Raw genomic sequence first — 14,089 nt, 5'->3', positions numbered from 1 at the left:
ACCGATAGGAGTATGCACTACCGCGATTGGGTGGGTGTCAAGTAGATAGGATAGGTTAGACATGGCTACTAATCGTTGATAACGTTGTGAAAGGCGGGATCGGTCATTTCGTAGTAGATGGTATTAGTTGTCGGTGCTTGAAAAGATATATCATTCTTCAGGGCCACATTTGTTATTTTTTAAAGATGAGGCGAGGAGTGAAAGGCTGATTCTGAGCTTGAAGCTAAGCTTGAAGTTCCAAGGTCCTTAGTTGTGACGCATGCTGGTTTTGACAAGTAGCCATCATCATATATATCCATCATTGTTGGAAAGGGACTTTAGTACTTGACTGGCAGTACTGCATTGCTGGCTGTATGTAGCGCTATCAAGTATGTATTACCCCAGTGAGGGATTCATATGTAGATAAACTCGACTCGACTTGGAGGAAGAAAAGAAAAAGGGGAAGTAAATCAAATCCCAGAAAGCGAACCAGCATATCTTGCATGTACACGGTTTCAGGATCTCTCCTCTACTGGTTGTTACCAGGATTCCCCAGTAGATACATAATCCAGAGAAACGATCGGGGACAAAATTTGATATTCTCCTCAGTGTCTGGTCTGGATGGGTTATTCTAACTTGTATCTCATATATAGGAATTTAACCTTGGGCAAGAGAGTTGCGTGGTATCGTGGTTGAGAGGAAGCCATTGTAGACATGATTGTTCAAGTTGGCTGTTACTGGCACCGTTACTTGTATCTTCCGGGCCAGAGTTCCATCAGGGAGTAAATTCAAGGTTTGTCTCTCCTTTTCCACCTTTGAGTTCCGGACGAAGTGGGATCTTCTTGGAAGGAAGCCCAATGTCTGGCTTCTTCTAATATTCCAGTGTATATGACTCACGGACCCAGCAGGGAATAAAGTTCATGTTGTCTTCGTTGTCTTGACGGGTCATTCAAATTGCCCTTGACTGGCGAGTGTCATGTTATCCAGACGGAATTGACGATTAGGAGACAGAACTTGATGGTCACGACAGCCAAGCATGGAAACACCATGCAGCTGGCTTCATGGATTGTCTCTGAGATTCGTTCGGTATAGATGATATAGTTCGTTTCAGCCAAGGCAGCCTGCATCATCTGTGGCGCTAGTATGTATTGGGTGCAACACCGGTGCGGGACACGGTTGCTTTGTATATTTCTTCTAGTTGGCGGAAATTCAATTAGTAAATTCAGCTGGCGTCTGCAGATTGCGTGATTATATCTTTTTATATTGCAGGTCGTTTGTGCATATCAGCTGGTTTGGCTATTCCTTCGGAATCACTTAGGAAATATGAACCGCCAATTGACGGAGTCAGGAAGACAGTTTCATAGTTCATGCGAGTAACGACCCATTTTCTGGCCTGTATGCATAGGATAAGGACCCCACTCACTAGCTTCGTATGAGAGTAGTTGCACAGTCCCGAAACACTCGGAATCGTCTTCCCGCTGAAATAACCAAGTTGGCAGCCTGGTCAGCTATGGAACCTGTTGAATCTAGGGAATGAGCGTATAGTGTGTAACCTGCGATAAGGTCTGCAGCGAGCCCATGTGCAAGATGTACCAAGTTGAGATTTGGTTCGAGATGAAGGGAAGGAATAAACGAAGGCATGAATTGTATGAACCGCTTTTCCTGATATGTTTTTGTTGGCCTCAGTTGATTTCCGGAGCGGGAAACACGTAGACATCAGCCACGCATTTGTCACTTTGCCATTGTGCGAGAGACACAGACCAGCCAAGAGCTTTGCCGGCTGGCTTGCCGGTTTTGTTGACTCTGACCGAGCGTTTTAGAGAGTAGCCGGAGCTATGGAGGCTTCGGGACTTCAAGTCGACTTTCACCTAGTCTCGAAGTAACTAGTCATATGAGGAGAGGTTGATATATGACATATTCTCCTTGCAGCTCCTCTCTTTTGTCCAGGAGTCCAGGGATCCCTAAAAAGTAGCTCTTGGAGACCGAATGTCGTGTTCTTCCGAAGTGCCATGTTTTGACCCATGATTCTTTTTCCTCTTTACTATGAATGCTTTCTGTCACACTGCTGGAGCTTTCAACCGTGGCAGACTGTTCATGTCCATTTTCAATTTCACCACCGCCTTGAAAAGACCGCTTGCTTGCAGTGGTTGGCACGATGCTGGTGGGAGGAGATTTAGGAAGAAGTAGGCGTGGTCCAAAAGAGACAAGAGAGCATTCATATGGTCAAGACGAAATAAGATGAGACCTGAGGTGGTATAAGCAGTGCGGAGGTCATCGTTTGACTCGCTATCTGGACATAGCGCATCACTGTCCCAACTGGTGTACACGACCTGCTTCTTGTCTCTGTGAGCTAGTTGGAGAGAGAAGGAGAAGTACCGAGATTGTGCCCTTATACCTGCACTAATAAGCGGAGATGGTACTGCAAATAGCGAAGATCGTCACCCGGAGGACATGCAACAGCATTTTGCAGTGCACAGCAATGCCTCTATTTGTCGGGAAAATTGAAAATGGTAAAGAGACCACATCCAAGATTCAAAGCTGAGGTGTGGATTGCCAGACATGCCTGGGGAGATTCAGAAAGGCGGAAGTTTGGACCGTCCCACTTCAATCGCTGGAGTATGCGTACCCCCGTACCCGCGGATGAGCGCAGATCTCGTAGCGTTAGAATCGTTCGATCATAGAATCTTGGTCGCTGGTAGGGCATAATAGGAGCAAAGTCTGCTACAGTAGAGCCTCCGTACCTTTCTTTATATGAAGCAGCGCCTTTGCCTCTTTCCAAAGTTTTGATCGGTGAGATGTCATATTCGATATTGTTTTTTCTGACGATTCACATTCACTCTGAATCAAGATTGCTCTTGGCATTTTTTATGAGATGAACGTGTCCTCATCCCAACATCGACAGTGACTGATGCATATCGTCGTTTATATCCGGATGGAGTATTCAACAACAAGGATGTGCCATTGCTTTAGACGCTGGGTTTAGGCACCATGTTTTCATGCAGCTTCATTTCGTTAGATGTTGCCTTGTCGCTTATGCCTTGGCCGACAACCTCCTAGGTGAATTGTGGCCTTTGATGAAGACGTTCGGAAGTTCGAAAGCCAATCAGTATTATATAGTTACTCGCAGCAGGAATTTCTCTGCTTTGTGTTGTTAGATTGTTGATTTGTTCTGGGGTGAACCGCCATAGGAGTACGCAGCATAGCCACATACCTACGCAGGCTTTTCGGTGTTGACGCATTTCGAAGTAGCAGAGCATATTGGTACTCTATAGTCGAGTGTAGCAGTTAAGTAGACTCCCATATGTCTTTGGATTGCTTGTTCGTGTGGAGTGGATGTCAGGAGCACGAAGCGCAGCCACATAGCCACGGGGATCTTTCTCTGTAATGGCTCATCCGAAGTAGCAGAGTTTATCAATGCTATCTATATCGTAACAGGACTTTTGACTTTCGCGTCGATGGATTGTTGTTCTGCTCTGGAGTGGAAGCCACCCAGGAGCACGCAGCATGCCACGTACCCACGCGGGTCCATGTGTGAAGCCCGGGGACAGAAAGACCCGTAACTTGATTTGCCATGGGTGTATAATGCCGAATTCCATGGTGATATTTCCTATGCGAGGACACAAAGTTGGCTAAAACATTGTCTAGTTTTGCCACTTTCCATTGACATATTTCATCAATCCCTGCTTCCACTCGATGGTGCTTCAAGGTGCCTGTCCTAATGGAATAGTGCGATGAATGTCTGAGTACGCCAAAGGTTGTGAGCTTCAGCATGGTATGGGTTTCACACTGCCCGAGTTATGTTTCTGGTCATCTCCAGTGCCTCACTCACCCGACTATTTGGTAAAGCATATCCATTCTCCTGGAAACACTCATTTAGCTGGGACGCTGATCCCTGTACAATGGAATTGTCATCTGCCGTGAGCAGTCTATCTGAAGGCTGGTTGCCACTCGCTGGATATTGGGAAACCGCTTCCTGTTGGGTAAAGCCTGCACCTACTGAGGGTGTAGGCGTGGTGTTATAGTCGTGAGAGGAACATATGACTTTAGTGGACTATAGCCGATACCTTTCCTTGTTGCAAGCGAATGTTAAGACCGACGGAGAGTGTGCCTTTGAGTTTTGCATCCCGACTAATGGCTTCACACTGCAACAGACGCTAATGTGTGGTCTTGCTTCCACGTACGCTCTTCGGCCGCCTCGTGTCTCTATATCCCATCGAACATCGGAAGCAGACACATGCCGGTTGCTCGACATCGTCTATATATCGTTTGGGATTGCTGTTCTTATATGGAAAATGCTGCGAGACCGCTGTTTTGAAAGGTCCAGGATCCCTGAAATTGTCGAGTGTGGTTATTTCTCGATGCCATATCTGTAGCAACAAGGTGCACCATCAGCAGCCGAAGATACTCATCCAAAGTTATCAGGATGTCAACATTCCTTGGCCCACTTTGCCTTCTCTCGTATCGCTCCAATCATGCTGTTTCCGCTGTTGTACACTGTAGAACAGAGAACTCGCGAATTCCAAGTAGTCCCTGTAATGCCTCGTTCCGGTTATAATGTGTAGCTCTCTGCAAGAACAGTAACAATTCAAAGCAATCTTTCCAAGCATGATCTCGGCTGGAAGTAAGCATGGTAGGTTTCATGTAGTCCGCATTCGCCGCGACCGTGATGAGAATTCTCAGTAACAGCCGACGAGAATGAACAGGCTCCAACAGCCATAAAAATCGGGTTTCTTGTTGTTACCTTTTGCTTGTATAAGCCATTGGAATGATTTTGCACGTTTATGTCGAGATCCATTGGGCATACCGTATAGTCAATCCTATGGCTAGTATATACCGATGCCATACATCTACGTCCAAGCTGCATTTTCTTCTGTTTTGAAGACGAGCCTCGAGGGGAGAAAAGACGGCAGCTGCACAAAGATATCTTGGTAATGAGAGCTGCCATGCAGATGCATACTGTTGGACTTCCCTGGACGTTTTCTTCCATCTCGAAGGTCAAGTATCGGCAAGTGAGGGTATCTCATTGCGCCAAGCACCCACAGTAGGCCATTGGAACGACATGGTTGCCAAGGTCGGTTGATATATTTCTTGCTTCCATATGTATGTATTCATGAGGCGGATGCATGATATCCGTGATAAGCGTTTGGGTTGAAGAACCTGCCATCATCTTGTTTACTCTATGATGTTCTTGACATTGTTCGGCGGTCAATCTTTCTTTCTGAAAGGTAAAATGTCGCTGGATTCTCGATGTGATTTGGCGCGTCGGACGTCTTTTCCAGATCAAGAGTAATGTTGCCCGCCCTAAGATTTGAGAAGCTCTACACTGTATACGAGGCTCATCTTCCTCTACTACAGTCATGAAGGTTTCTGTGCTCCGGATCAGCCACCAAGTCTGCGAGGAGATGTACTTGTTCGGGGGTACCATGGACGATCTCCAGCGCCAGTGGAACGCCAGAATCATGCTGGCAGTAATATGACCAGTTCAGTGTATCACCACTGTATCCTCTTCCGCCAATGGACAATGCAGAGCCAGAACGCGGCCATCCTCATCGTAGCAGATCTGAAACGATGGAATATGTTTATGCATGCGATGAGACCTAGGCGAAGCGTTGGCCATGGAAGAAGACAGAAGACATAGCGAGGATGCGATAATGACAACCAGGGATGACGAGGCATGACTGGTTCCAGAGTCTCTGATGCTTCGCTCGACAAGAACTCCATATATTTCTTCGTCAATGAGATGAGAAAAGAGACTTGCTTGTTTCTCAATCCCATCCTCATCTTTGACCTCAGTCCTTCCAGTATGGCCCGGATTGGACCGGTTGACTGGACTCAAGTGGTGTCTAGAGCAACTGGCAAGACTGAATGTTAGTACCATGATTCAGGTTCATCATTCCGAGGCTGTGAGTAAATATGGAAAGGAAACAGTGGCCGATCATCAGTCCGATCGCTCGTCGAGATCACTATGCAAAATGAGCGAATGCGTACCTCAGACGTAGCTTTTCCCTCGGCCTTGCAACGAGCCATATGAACCCAGACACTGGCATGAAGGCGAAGGATGGCCAGCCACAGTCATGTCCAAGGCCCGGTACGGGCCCGGCCAAAGTCGCTGGGGCCTCCTTTCTAGGTGTAATTCCAGGATCTGGTGACAATGTGGCGCAGAAGAACTTTTATAGACATGTTTTTGGCATGACAATCGCTCGTACTCACAAGCAATGTGATCGGAGACTGCTTTTGAGAAGGACGGAAATTGCCATAAGCCGGTTATTACCGTGCACATTAGCCCAATATATTGTCAATTACCGGATTCTGCCTCTTATCTGAACGACTGGCAGCAGGAGCCAAAGAGCCATGTGCTCTCGAGTCGATTGTAGGCCATCTTTGTCCCCTCATTGTTCCAATTAAGGTTCTGAGCAAGAACCTAAGATTCGACATGATAGAACTTGTAGGCCCGAGGTATGCTGACCACAGCCATGCCTTCTATAGTATCTCCAATTTCAATCGATCGAGCACCAATGTTGTATTCAGAAGCCTGCTGAAGAATTTGTTAGCTCCAAAAACAAACAGGGCATGTCATACAAAACCTTACCTTTGTCCTGTATCCTCTTCTTTCCTCTCCCACGGTAACAGGCATCATCACCCAGCGAAGACGGCATGTTTCCAGCATTCTTCGGTTTGTTAACCCAGTGACATCGGGGCGTCTGTGACCCACGGACCCGATAATGCAACATTGAAGTTTTCATGTTGAGTGTTCTGAAGAGACATCGACACATCCTATGCAAAAGCTCGTTCCTTCTATTCGGAACGGTGACCACGCTGCCGAGCAGTGACCACACCGATGACCTGTAGTACACAAACCCCAGCAGTATATGTTCAGTCTGGGGCTTCTGCGACCATGGGTTTCAAAAGCAATTCTTTCTCGCAGACACTGCACCTTGATTGAAGTCGGATCCCTCCTTATACTCGGGTCAGACAGTCTATTGCCTGCTATCTCCCCTCAAAGCCCGTCCACTGAGCTGTTGAGTCTTTCTAGATGTATCCTTTTCTATGATTGTGTGAGCTGCTTCACCAATGTACCAGCTCTAAAACCAAAGGGAATCCTGTCCAGAATATATCAGATCTTTTGATCCCAGTATATTGCATCCCGCCAGCCCCAAGGAGCGACTGTAGGATGCCAGGAAATCAGCCTCATATACCCAGACATGAAGTGAATATCCCAGTGTCCAGAGGCTGTTTCAGTGCTCCATGCTTCATACAACGTGTCCTGCGTAGCAGCTTCCGCCACACTATCACGAGGGTATCGCGAAAGAAGCAATTTGCTCGTCTGGGTCATTCAGTCCGAGCATGAGATGAAAGTTCTGATAATCACGCCTGAATGATTATCTTTGTATATTTCCACTAGCCCTTTCTTCTTGCACTGCATTCAGGCACAACGATGGATTCCTGAGTAATCTTTCTTCGTCTAACCTGTCCACAGAACTCAGAAGAATTGCTTAAGCGATGTTGAGCGCCCAGGCTGACGAAAGAATTCTTCGTGTGTCAGTACCACAAAGAGAAGGATGAAAACGTCCTTGCAGGCTCCTGTATACTGGATGTGGTAGACAAGTGTTATGAAGAAGAATGTGGGATAGGGAGTGACATGGCTTATTCCCAGTCTTATATATTGGCACTGTCGACAGTGTCGAAGCAAGTTGCTTGAGAGGGTTCTGTGCCGAGTACGCCAGAGCCCGAAGACAGTATTCAGCTGCGAGGCAGCCGAGCAGTGTGTGGTGTCTTTGACGTTGTGATAGATAGTAGTTGAATGTCAGGATGGATGTGACTTCCTGATTGAGTATAAGATGAGGAGTTGATATATGAAGAATGAATGTTTAATGTGTATATAAGAAGACAGAGGCCTGGATGATGATGCTCTGGGGAGAATCAGGAAGGAGAGAGAAGAGGCTTTTTATCCCCCATTTGTGAGGCAGTGACAGTGAGGATGAAGTGTGAAGTGTCAACGTGAAGGACGTGTTGCTTTTGTGTGAAGTTCGTGTTGATCAGGCAGCGGGATTCACGTCCTGATGATACCATATTCATTACAATCGCTGACTCGTCACTGCTATACTGCTTAGTCGGTCACTATTGCAGCGCCGCGACGACCAGTAAACCCTTCACTTTCGTATCAATCCCGTATGAACTGATTCTATCAATCCAGACTCAGGTCGAGACTCTCCCAACCAGTGAAGTACCGCTGCATGAACAGAATCACAAATTAAACCTGTACATTCAACAACATACACAAAGAAGTAAACTACCACCACCACCATCACTAACCCTAAGACACACGAAAAAACACTCCGGGTATATCCATCCATCCATTCATCAATCACCACCACCGTCACCCCCTACCTACCAACATCCATTAACCAGCCCCAAACCAAACCATGAGTAATACCAATTACTTCCTCCCCGCAGCCGCACCCCCACTCGCACCAGCCCCAACACCCCCATGATGCGCATCATGCACCACACAAAGCAAAAACTTCCTATCCGGCACGACAACAATCTCATGCCTCTTCGTCCTCAACCTTAACAACTTGACCTCATCATCGCCCTCTTCCTTCTCCCCAGCACCAGCACCAGCACCAGAGCCACTTCCTCCATCCCCAGAAACCCCACCATCCACCTGTCTAACAACCCCATCCCCATCCCCATCATCCTCCGCCCCAGACAGCGCAAGACTAAGTTCCGACGCACTAGCCACAAACGCAAAGATATGCGCCGCCAGAGCCTCGCCCTGCGACGGCTGATACGGTTGCGTTGTCTCTTCTTTTTTCTGCTGCTGTTGCTGTGGCTGTTTCGTAGTCGGGGGTTGAGCAGCATCCGTTTCGGTGGGCGCGGGCTCAGTTCCAGCTTCAGTTTCAGTCTGCGGCTCGGTTCCGTCTACAGGTGCGGAGATGGTCTCTGTGCGCGGTGATTGCTGCGCCGCAGCTGCAGCTGCACTTGAAGGAGAAGGAGATGGCGGTTTCGCATACAGTCCGGTACTCTGGATTATGGAGCCGTCTTTGCGGGAGAGGATGAAGGTGGATTGGACGCCGGGGCGGGAGGTGAGGTGCGAGAGGAGAGCGGTTACATGTTGGGGGATTTGGGTCTATTCATTGAAGAGTTAGATTGTTGTTGTTGTTATTGTTCTGGGTTTTGTTTGTTGGTTGGTTGGTTGGTTGTGAGGGGGAGGGGGAGGGGGAGGGGAAAGGGCGTACTGTTGACGTTGTTGTTGTTGTTGGTGGTAGGAGTGTCATTGTGTTGCTTTCGTGGTGGGTTTTGGCTGAGTGTATGGTGGGTGTTTTGTGTATTGGTTGGAGTGGAAATTAATTATCGCATGCTTTTGCGTTGGAGTGTATATCTGGTGTAGAGGCTGATTGGTGAGTATGTTGGTTTGGCTGGAAGTTAGGAGTTGCGCTGGTGGTGGTGGTGATCAACAATTCTCCGGAGTCGCTAGTGCGTGGCCTTAGGTGCTGGTCCGTGGTCTTTGCGCGGCGTCGTTGACTGGAGCACCACTTATTGTGAAACTACTTCCTCCGTAAACCCCTTTTGTAGGTCTGCCTATTTTCTATGGAATATCCATTCAGTGCATTACATTTACAGTCTCTGATTGCACGAGCAGGGGCTCTCTTCTAGTACGATGTTGCGAATGACGTAGGAAATAGTAGTATATTCAAGGTAAATCAACTAAAAACAAAGTGGTATCGTGCAACAAAACAACATAGGAAATATCTGCAAGTAACAGGGAATGACATCGGAGACAAAATCCGTCCACCAGGGACGCGCATAAATCCTCATCCTAAGATCAACATTTCAAAGAGCGTGGTAAAAACATCAACAATCGCCATTACGCCATTTGACATCAACTTCAGGACATCTGAAAGCTCGAAGGATTCGACCTTTCAGACATCCAATCCATATCAAAATCTTCAATCATATCCTCCAATTCCCTCACATTCTCACTGTCTTCGGTATCATAGCTGCCCCGTCTGCTAGAGACCGGGCTCGCTATCCAGCTGGTTGGACGGAAGGGTGGCTGCCGTCTGCGACTACGCCGACGGTCGTCCACCATCGACTCGTCCAAGCTGGAGCTGTTCGTAGACGAAAAAGACCGTCCGGTTGCCGGCGTGTTCGCCAAAGTAGATAGAGAGGTAGCAGATCCCCCAAGCAGGCTTTCTACACTGCCCACGTCTAACGCGGCCATAAGCGCGGCCTGGAGGATCTTGTTCTGTCGTTCAAGGTGCGCGATGCGCCCTTCAAGAGCCCTGATCGTGTCGTGGTGGGAGCTTCGTGAGTCCCGAGAATAATAGGAGCTCTGAGTATGATGGGACTGTGGCGACGCCCGTCCGGAGGCACGGGTTCGGTGGCTTCCTGGCGACAAGCAGTAGTCGGAAGACCTCCTTGTCGCGCGCATCTTGTGGGAGCGGTGCTCATTCATGGTGAGGGTTGCTGGTCTCATCCGTCGGCGTCGACTAGAAGTTGGACGGGCTTGATCCTGGCGCGCGCTTGCGCTGGTGCACTCGTCGTCGGATGATGGAATGGGAACGTCGGAGCGGCCCACGGGGTCTTGTTCCTTTCTCGCTCGCTCATGCGAAGAGGTCACGCTTCGAGTGCTACTACTCCGACGAACGGGGGCGTCCCTGGAGGCAGGGAGCATCTGCGGCTCAGAATCTCTCGCCAATACTGCACTACCTGTAAGAGGTGTGCTGCAGTAACGCCTGCCAATAGATTGGCTAATCTGGTGTCTTGACGGCTTCGAGGGGGGAGGGGAGAGTGGCGGTGGGGATGGAGGGTCCGAAGCGACTTTTCGCTGATAGCGCACATTGCGATTCGCCGACTTTTCAGACTCAGGCCTAGGGGCATATGCCTCCCCACGTTCCTGAGCCATTGCTTCTTCGGGTTCCTTTGCACTCCGCGGGGGCTGGTCATCCTCCTCTTCCTCCTCACGAGGTGTCTCCGACTCCTTAAGATAGAGACGGCTCGCCGACATGTCTCTCATCTTCAATGCATGAACTCGTTCGGCCCGACTCAGCCCCGCCCGTACTAAGAGAAGAGAGTTGGACATAGCCGGTGTGGCCTTGGCCGATTCATCATGCGCATTAGAGGCTTGGTTCCGCTCGTCCAATACCAGTCTCGCAAGAGGCGCAGACCTGCTAGAGGCGCTGCGACTGTAAGCACCACTCGCTGCATTTGATTCTGGAAGAGAAGGCAGGGGTCTCATGGGTGCTGGCAAGGGGAACGCATCGATCGTGCACATTGGCAGGGACGAAGGTCGGCGAGATCCTTTCTTCGGTGAATTCTTTTCATTTGCCAAAGGCTCCTTGTCCGATTTCCCAACGTCAGCGGAAGTAGATGGTATCGGCTCAGATACCTCCTGAGCACCACAGCCTTCTTTGACTGTGGTGCTATCGGTCGCTTGAGAACTTTCTTTATTCGAGTCCATGCTACTTTGCTCCTCCGGATCGGGGCTCGCCGGGAGAGGTCTGTTGAGAGTGAGCGAACGAGCATTGGAGATGCGCCAGGCTCCTTTACTCGAGTTGCGCGGGGGCATTGTGTCTGGGAAAAGCTTCAAAGAAGGAGTGGTTTGGCTTGTCGGTGTTGAAGAGCTACCAGACGAGCTCGTAGCAGGCTTGTTGGCTACCTCTGAGTCGATCACGAGATCTGGCGACATTGCGCCTTCATCTGTCTTGAGACCAGACTGTATAAAGTTAGACTTGCATATTTCAGACGCGCAAGGAATTGACCTACCTGGTCATTGTCTGATGCCTTTTCATCTTTTGGCACATTATCCTCAGACCGTGTGTCGGGTCCTTGCTCTTCACTGCTGTCGACTTGGATGCTGGGGTTCGCCGCGTCGCTGAATCCGAGCGACTGTTTCTCCTTGAATCCGGATGTGGTGTCGGCGACGGTAATAGCAACCGCAGGGTCCTGGTTCTCGCGCTGTGCATCCGCTTTGACATCCTTCGCCGGTACGGGTGGCTGGTACGGCGGGGGATTCGTGTCATCGAAGCGCGGGGGAATGGTCACCGCAGCCTCCACCAAAGATGTCAGCTCCCGTAGATCCAGCGCAGACAAATGATTTGTGCTAACCTCCGGTCTGTCCTTCTTTTCGAGTGGATCCGTGAGCCACGGCTGTCCAATGCTTTCTACATCCCGTCTAGAGTTCGCCATGAAACTGAGGTTGGAAATAGAACGGGAGGAAGACCGGCTCGAGTCCAGGCTTTTCTTGTGGGTCGACCGCTTGGAGGGTACGCCAGCAGGAACAGCAACATTCGTCGGCAAGAAGCCTCCTTCCTGAAGGGCAAGCAGTTGCCGCGCTGACTCTTCGGCCTTCGACCTGGGGTCAGTACTCTTTTTCGGGCGCTGAGCGAGTTGTCGAAGCCGTCTCTGGCCGGCCTTGAGCATCTCCCGGGCTCCAGTGGATCCGGTGATGGGGCCTTGCGATTCGATAAACTTGGTGAAATCGGTTGCATTCTCATCTCGCAGGTCGAGATGTTCGGAGGATTGGAGGGTATCCCGGGACTGCCGAGGTTCGTGTGCCAGGGACGACATGGTGCAGGCGCTTCTGGAGGTGTTCAGGGAACTCGGCCGACCAGTTGGGACAATTGGACTCGGGGCAATTAAGCTGTCATGGGAACCGTTGCTTTGCTGCATGGGACTTGCAGCTGCTCTTCAGCCGCTGGGTATTTATGCAGGTGAACCTCCCGCCACTAGTCTAAACTGAATGTCAATGGTAACCACAGACAGTCCAGAGGTGAGCCTGTCCGAGCGGTTGAAAGTGAATCCCGCGTGGGTTAATGGCCGCTTTGGGGCAGACAGTCGGATATGATCAGATGGATGATGAGGACATGCAGGTAATGCGGCCAGTCCACTAGCTCAAGAGGCGGGATATAGATAGACGCAAGAGTAAAAGCGGGAATAGCAGTAGCAATGATGCAATTGATGAGAGAGGCATGCATGTATGTACAGAAGAGCAGAGTAGTCAAGGTTTGGAATTGCCAACGCCGGAGCGAGCAGCAAGGTATCCGGCAGGAAAAGAAAAAGGCAGGTCGAGGGGAGAGAGGAAACCAGGATTTTATGAAGGGTTCACACAGGAATCTCGAGGAGCTGTCAGACCCTTGCTGTTGGAGTCGGGGGGGAGGGGGGGGGTGTGCACAGCACCCTGGTAAGGTCTGACGGGCTAACGATGTCCCCTCCGTATGCGGAGTTGATGCATCGTCAATGACGAGCCTTCCTCGTTCCCGATAGCTTGAACGATAGAGTTGGATCTAGATAGTGTAACCGGGGCCCAAGACAAGGGTGGCAGGCATTCAAGGGCCCTACAAGAACAGGTGAAAGGGGAGAGGGGGGCAAAGCAAGGTTGGTGGAGTCATTATTGGTTGAAACACCAAGGGAGAGGGGGGGTGAAATGGAAGGGAAAGGGAAGGGAAAGGCAGAGCAGAGAAGCACTGAGCGGCCAGGATAATACTGTGAAGCACAAAAAAAGAAGAATAAAAAGGAAGGAAAAGGGAAAATAAAATAAAAATAAAATAAAATCAGAAATTAAAAAAAGAATGATGATAATAAAGAAAAACGGAAAGGAATTGGATAATAAAAATAAAAATAAAAATAAAAATAAGAATATTTCGTTAAAGAGGAAAATATGACGAGCAGGATCCAAATAGAACCCAGAAAAAGAAAGAAACGTTAGAGAGGAGCAACGATCGAGTCCGTGCCAGGCGCTCTCGATCGGGGGAAGGAGGCCGATGATGGCGTCGAATGACAAGAAGAAAGAAGGCCAGCGAGCGACTATTTGCTCGGCTGAGCAGCTCCTCCTCCTCCTCCTGTCAAGTGGATGATAGTCAGTTCAGTCAGTCAAGCGTCTGTCCGCCGCGCCCATTGCAGGGCGCGCGCATCGCGGATTTTCGTCATCCATGCTCCTGGGATCGTCCAGGCTGCACTTCGTTAGCCCGAGTCACTAGCCTCGAGAGGAGCTGCTTTAGTCGCGTTTAGCTACTTTAGCTCGGTAGTTCAGTTGGATAGATACTAGATACTTGAATAGCCAGCCAGTTAGTTTGAGGATTTTCTGTTGGTCCAGCTGCATGGAACC

At 49.4% G+C, this 14,089-nt stretch overlaps 4 protein-coding genes across 4 annotated transcripts; all 4 read right to left on the bottom strand.

Moving 5' to 3' along the window:
* Nucleotides 1-3,190: 3,190 nt before the first annotated feature.
* On the bottom strand, nucleotides 3,191-4,193 carry BO83DRAFT_387906 (uncharacterized protein; the record flags this gene model as incomplete). The annotated part of the gene is made up of 5 exons (XM_025532740.1): nucleotides 3,191-3,396; nucleotides 3,495-3,765; nucleotides 3,809-3,952; nucleotides 4,044-4,121; nucleotides 4,161-4,193. 5 exons carry the CDS (start codon nucleotides 4,191-4,193, stop codon nucleotides 3,191-3,193), a joined length of 732 nt encoding a protein of 243 aa, XP_025389445.1.
* A 3,975-nt stretch (nucleotides 4,194-8,168) lies between these two features.
* BO83DRAFT_377622 (uncharacterized protein) lies at nucleotides 8,169-9,399 on the bottom strand. The gene is made up of 2 exons (XM_025531041.1): nucleotides 9,219-9,399; nucleotides 8,169-9,109 (listed from the first exon to the last, which is right to left on the bottom strand). The coding sequence occupies exons 1-2, from the start codon at nucleotides 9,255-9,257 to the stop codon at nucleotides 8,417-8,419; spliced, it is 732 nt and encodes a 243-aa protein (XP_025389444.1). The 5' UTR covers nucleotides 9,258-9,399; the 3' UTR covers nucleotides 8,169-8,416.
* A 263-nt stretch (nucleotides 9,400-9,662) lies between these two features.
* BO83DRAFT_249428 (uncharacterized protein) lies at nucleotides 9,663-12,792 on the bottom strand. The gene is made up of 3 exons (XM_025527030.1): nucleotides 12,091-12,792; nucleotides 11,749-12,033; nucleotides 9,663-11,698 (listed from the first exon to the last, which is right to left on the bottom strand). Exons 1-3 carry the CDS (start codon nucleotides 12,652-12,654, stop codon nucleotides 9,869-9,871), a joined length of 2,679 nt encoding a protein of 892 aa, XP_025389443.1. The 5' UTR covers nucleotides 12,655-12,792; the 3' UTR covers nucleotides 9,663-9,868.
* Nucleotides 12,748-13,047, bottom strand: BO83DRAFT_377621 (uncharacterized protein). The gene has a single exon (XM_025531040.1). It carries the CDS (start codon nucleotides 12,957-12,959, stop codon nucleotides 12,795-12,797), a length of 165 nt encoding a protein of 54 aa, XP_025389442.1. The 5' UTR covers nucleotides 12,960-13,047; the 3' UTR covers nucleotides 12,748-12,794.
* Nucleotides 13,048-14,089: the final 1,042 nt, after the last annotated feature.

Source organism: Aspergillus eucalypticola, assembly GCF_003184535.1.
Source record: "Aspergillus eucalypticola CBS 122712 chromosome Unknown BO83scaffold_9, whole genome shotgun sequence".
In the NCBI taxonomy this organism is placed as follows: domain Eukaryota; kingdom Fungi; phylum Ascomycota; class Eurotiomycetes; order Eurotiales; family Aspergillaceae; genus Aspergillus; species Aspergillus eucalypticola.
The sequence above is the reverse complement of the archived record's forward strand: the minus strand, read 5'-3'. Positions and strand labels throughout refer to the sequence as shown.

What these genes read in the sequence shown, in the direction of transcription:
- BO83DRAFT_377622 (XM_025531041.1), bottom strand. Translation starts at nt 9,257, where the DNA reads ATGACACTCCTACCACCAACAACAACAACAACGTCAACA. An exon ending in CAACAACAACAACGTCAACA is followed by an intron (nt 9,110 to 9,218) that starts GTACGCCCTTTC and finishes TTCAATGAATAG; the next exon opens with ACCCAAATCCCCCAACATGT.
- BO83DRAFT_249428 (XM_025527030.1), bottom strand. Translation starts at nt 12,654, where the DNA reads ATGCAGCAAAGCAACGGTTCCCATGACAGCTTAATTGCCCCGAGTCCA. An exon ending in AAAAGAAGGACAGACCGGAG is followed by an intron (nt 12,034 to 12,090) that starts GTTAGCACAAAT and finishes TCTTTGGTGGAG; the next exon opens with GCTGCGGTGACCATTCCCCC. An exon ending in AGGCATCAGACAATGACCAG is followed by an intron (nt 11,699 to 11,748) that starts GTAGGTCAATTC and finishes AACTTTATACAG; the next exon opens with TCTGGTCTCAAGACAGATGA.
- BO83DRAFT_377621 (XM_025531040.1), bottom strand. Translation starts at nt 12,959, where the DNA reads ATGCATGCCTCTCTCATCAATTGCATCATTGCTACTGCTATTCCCGCT.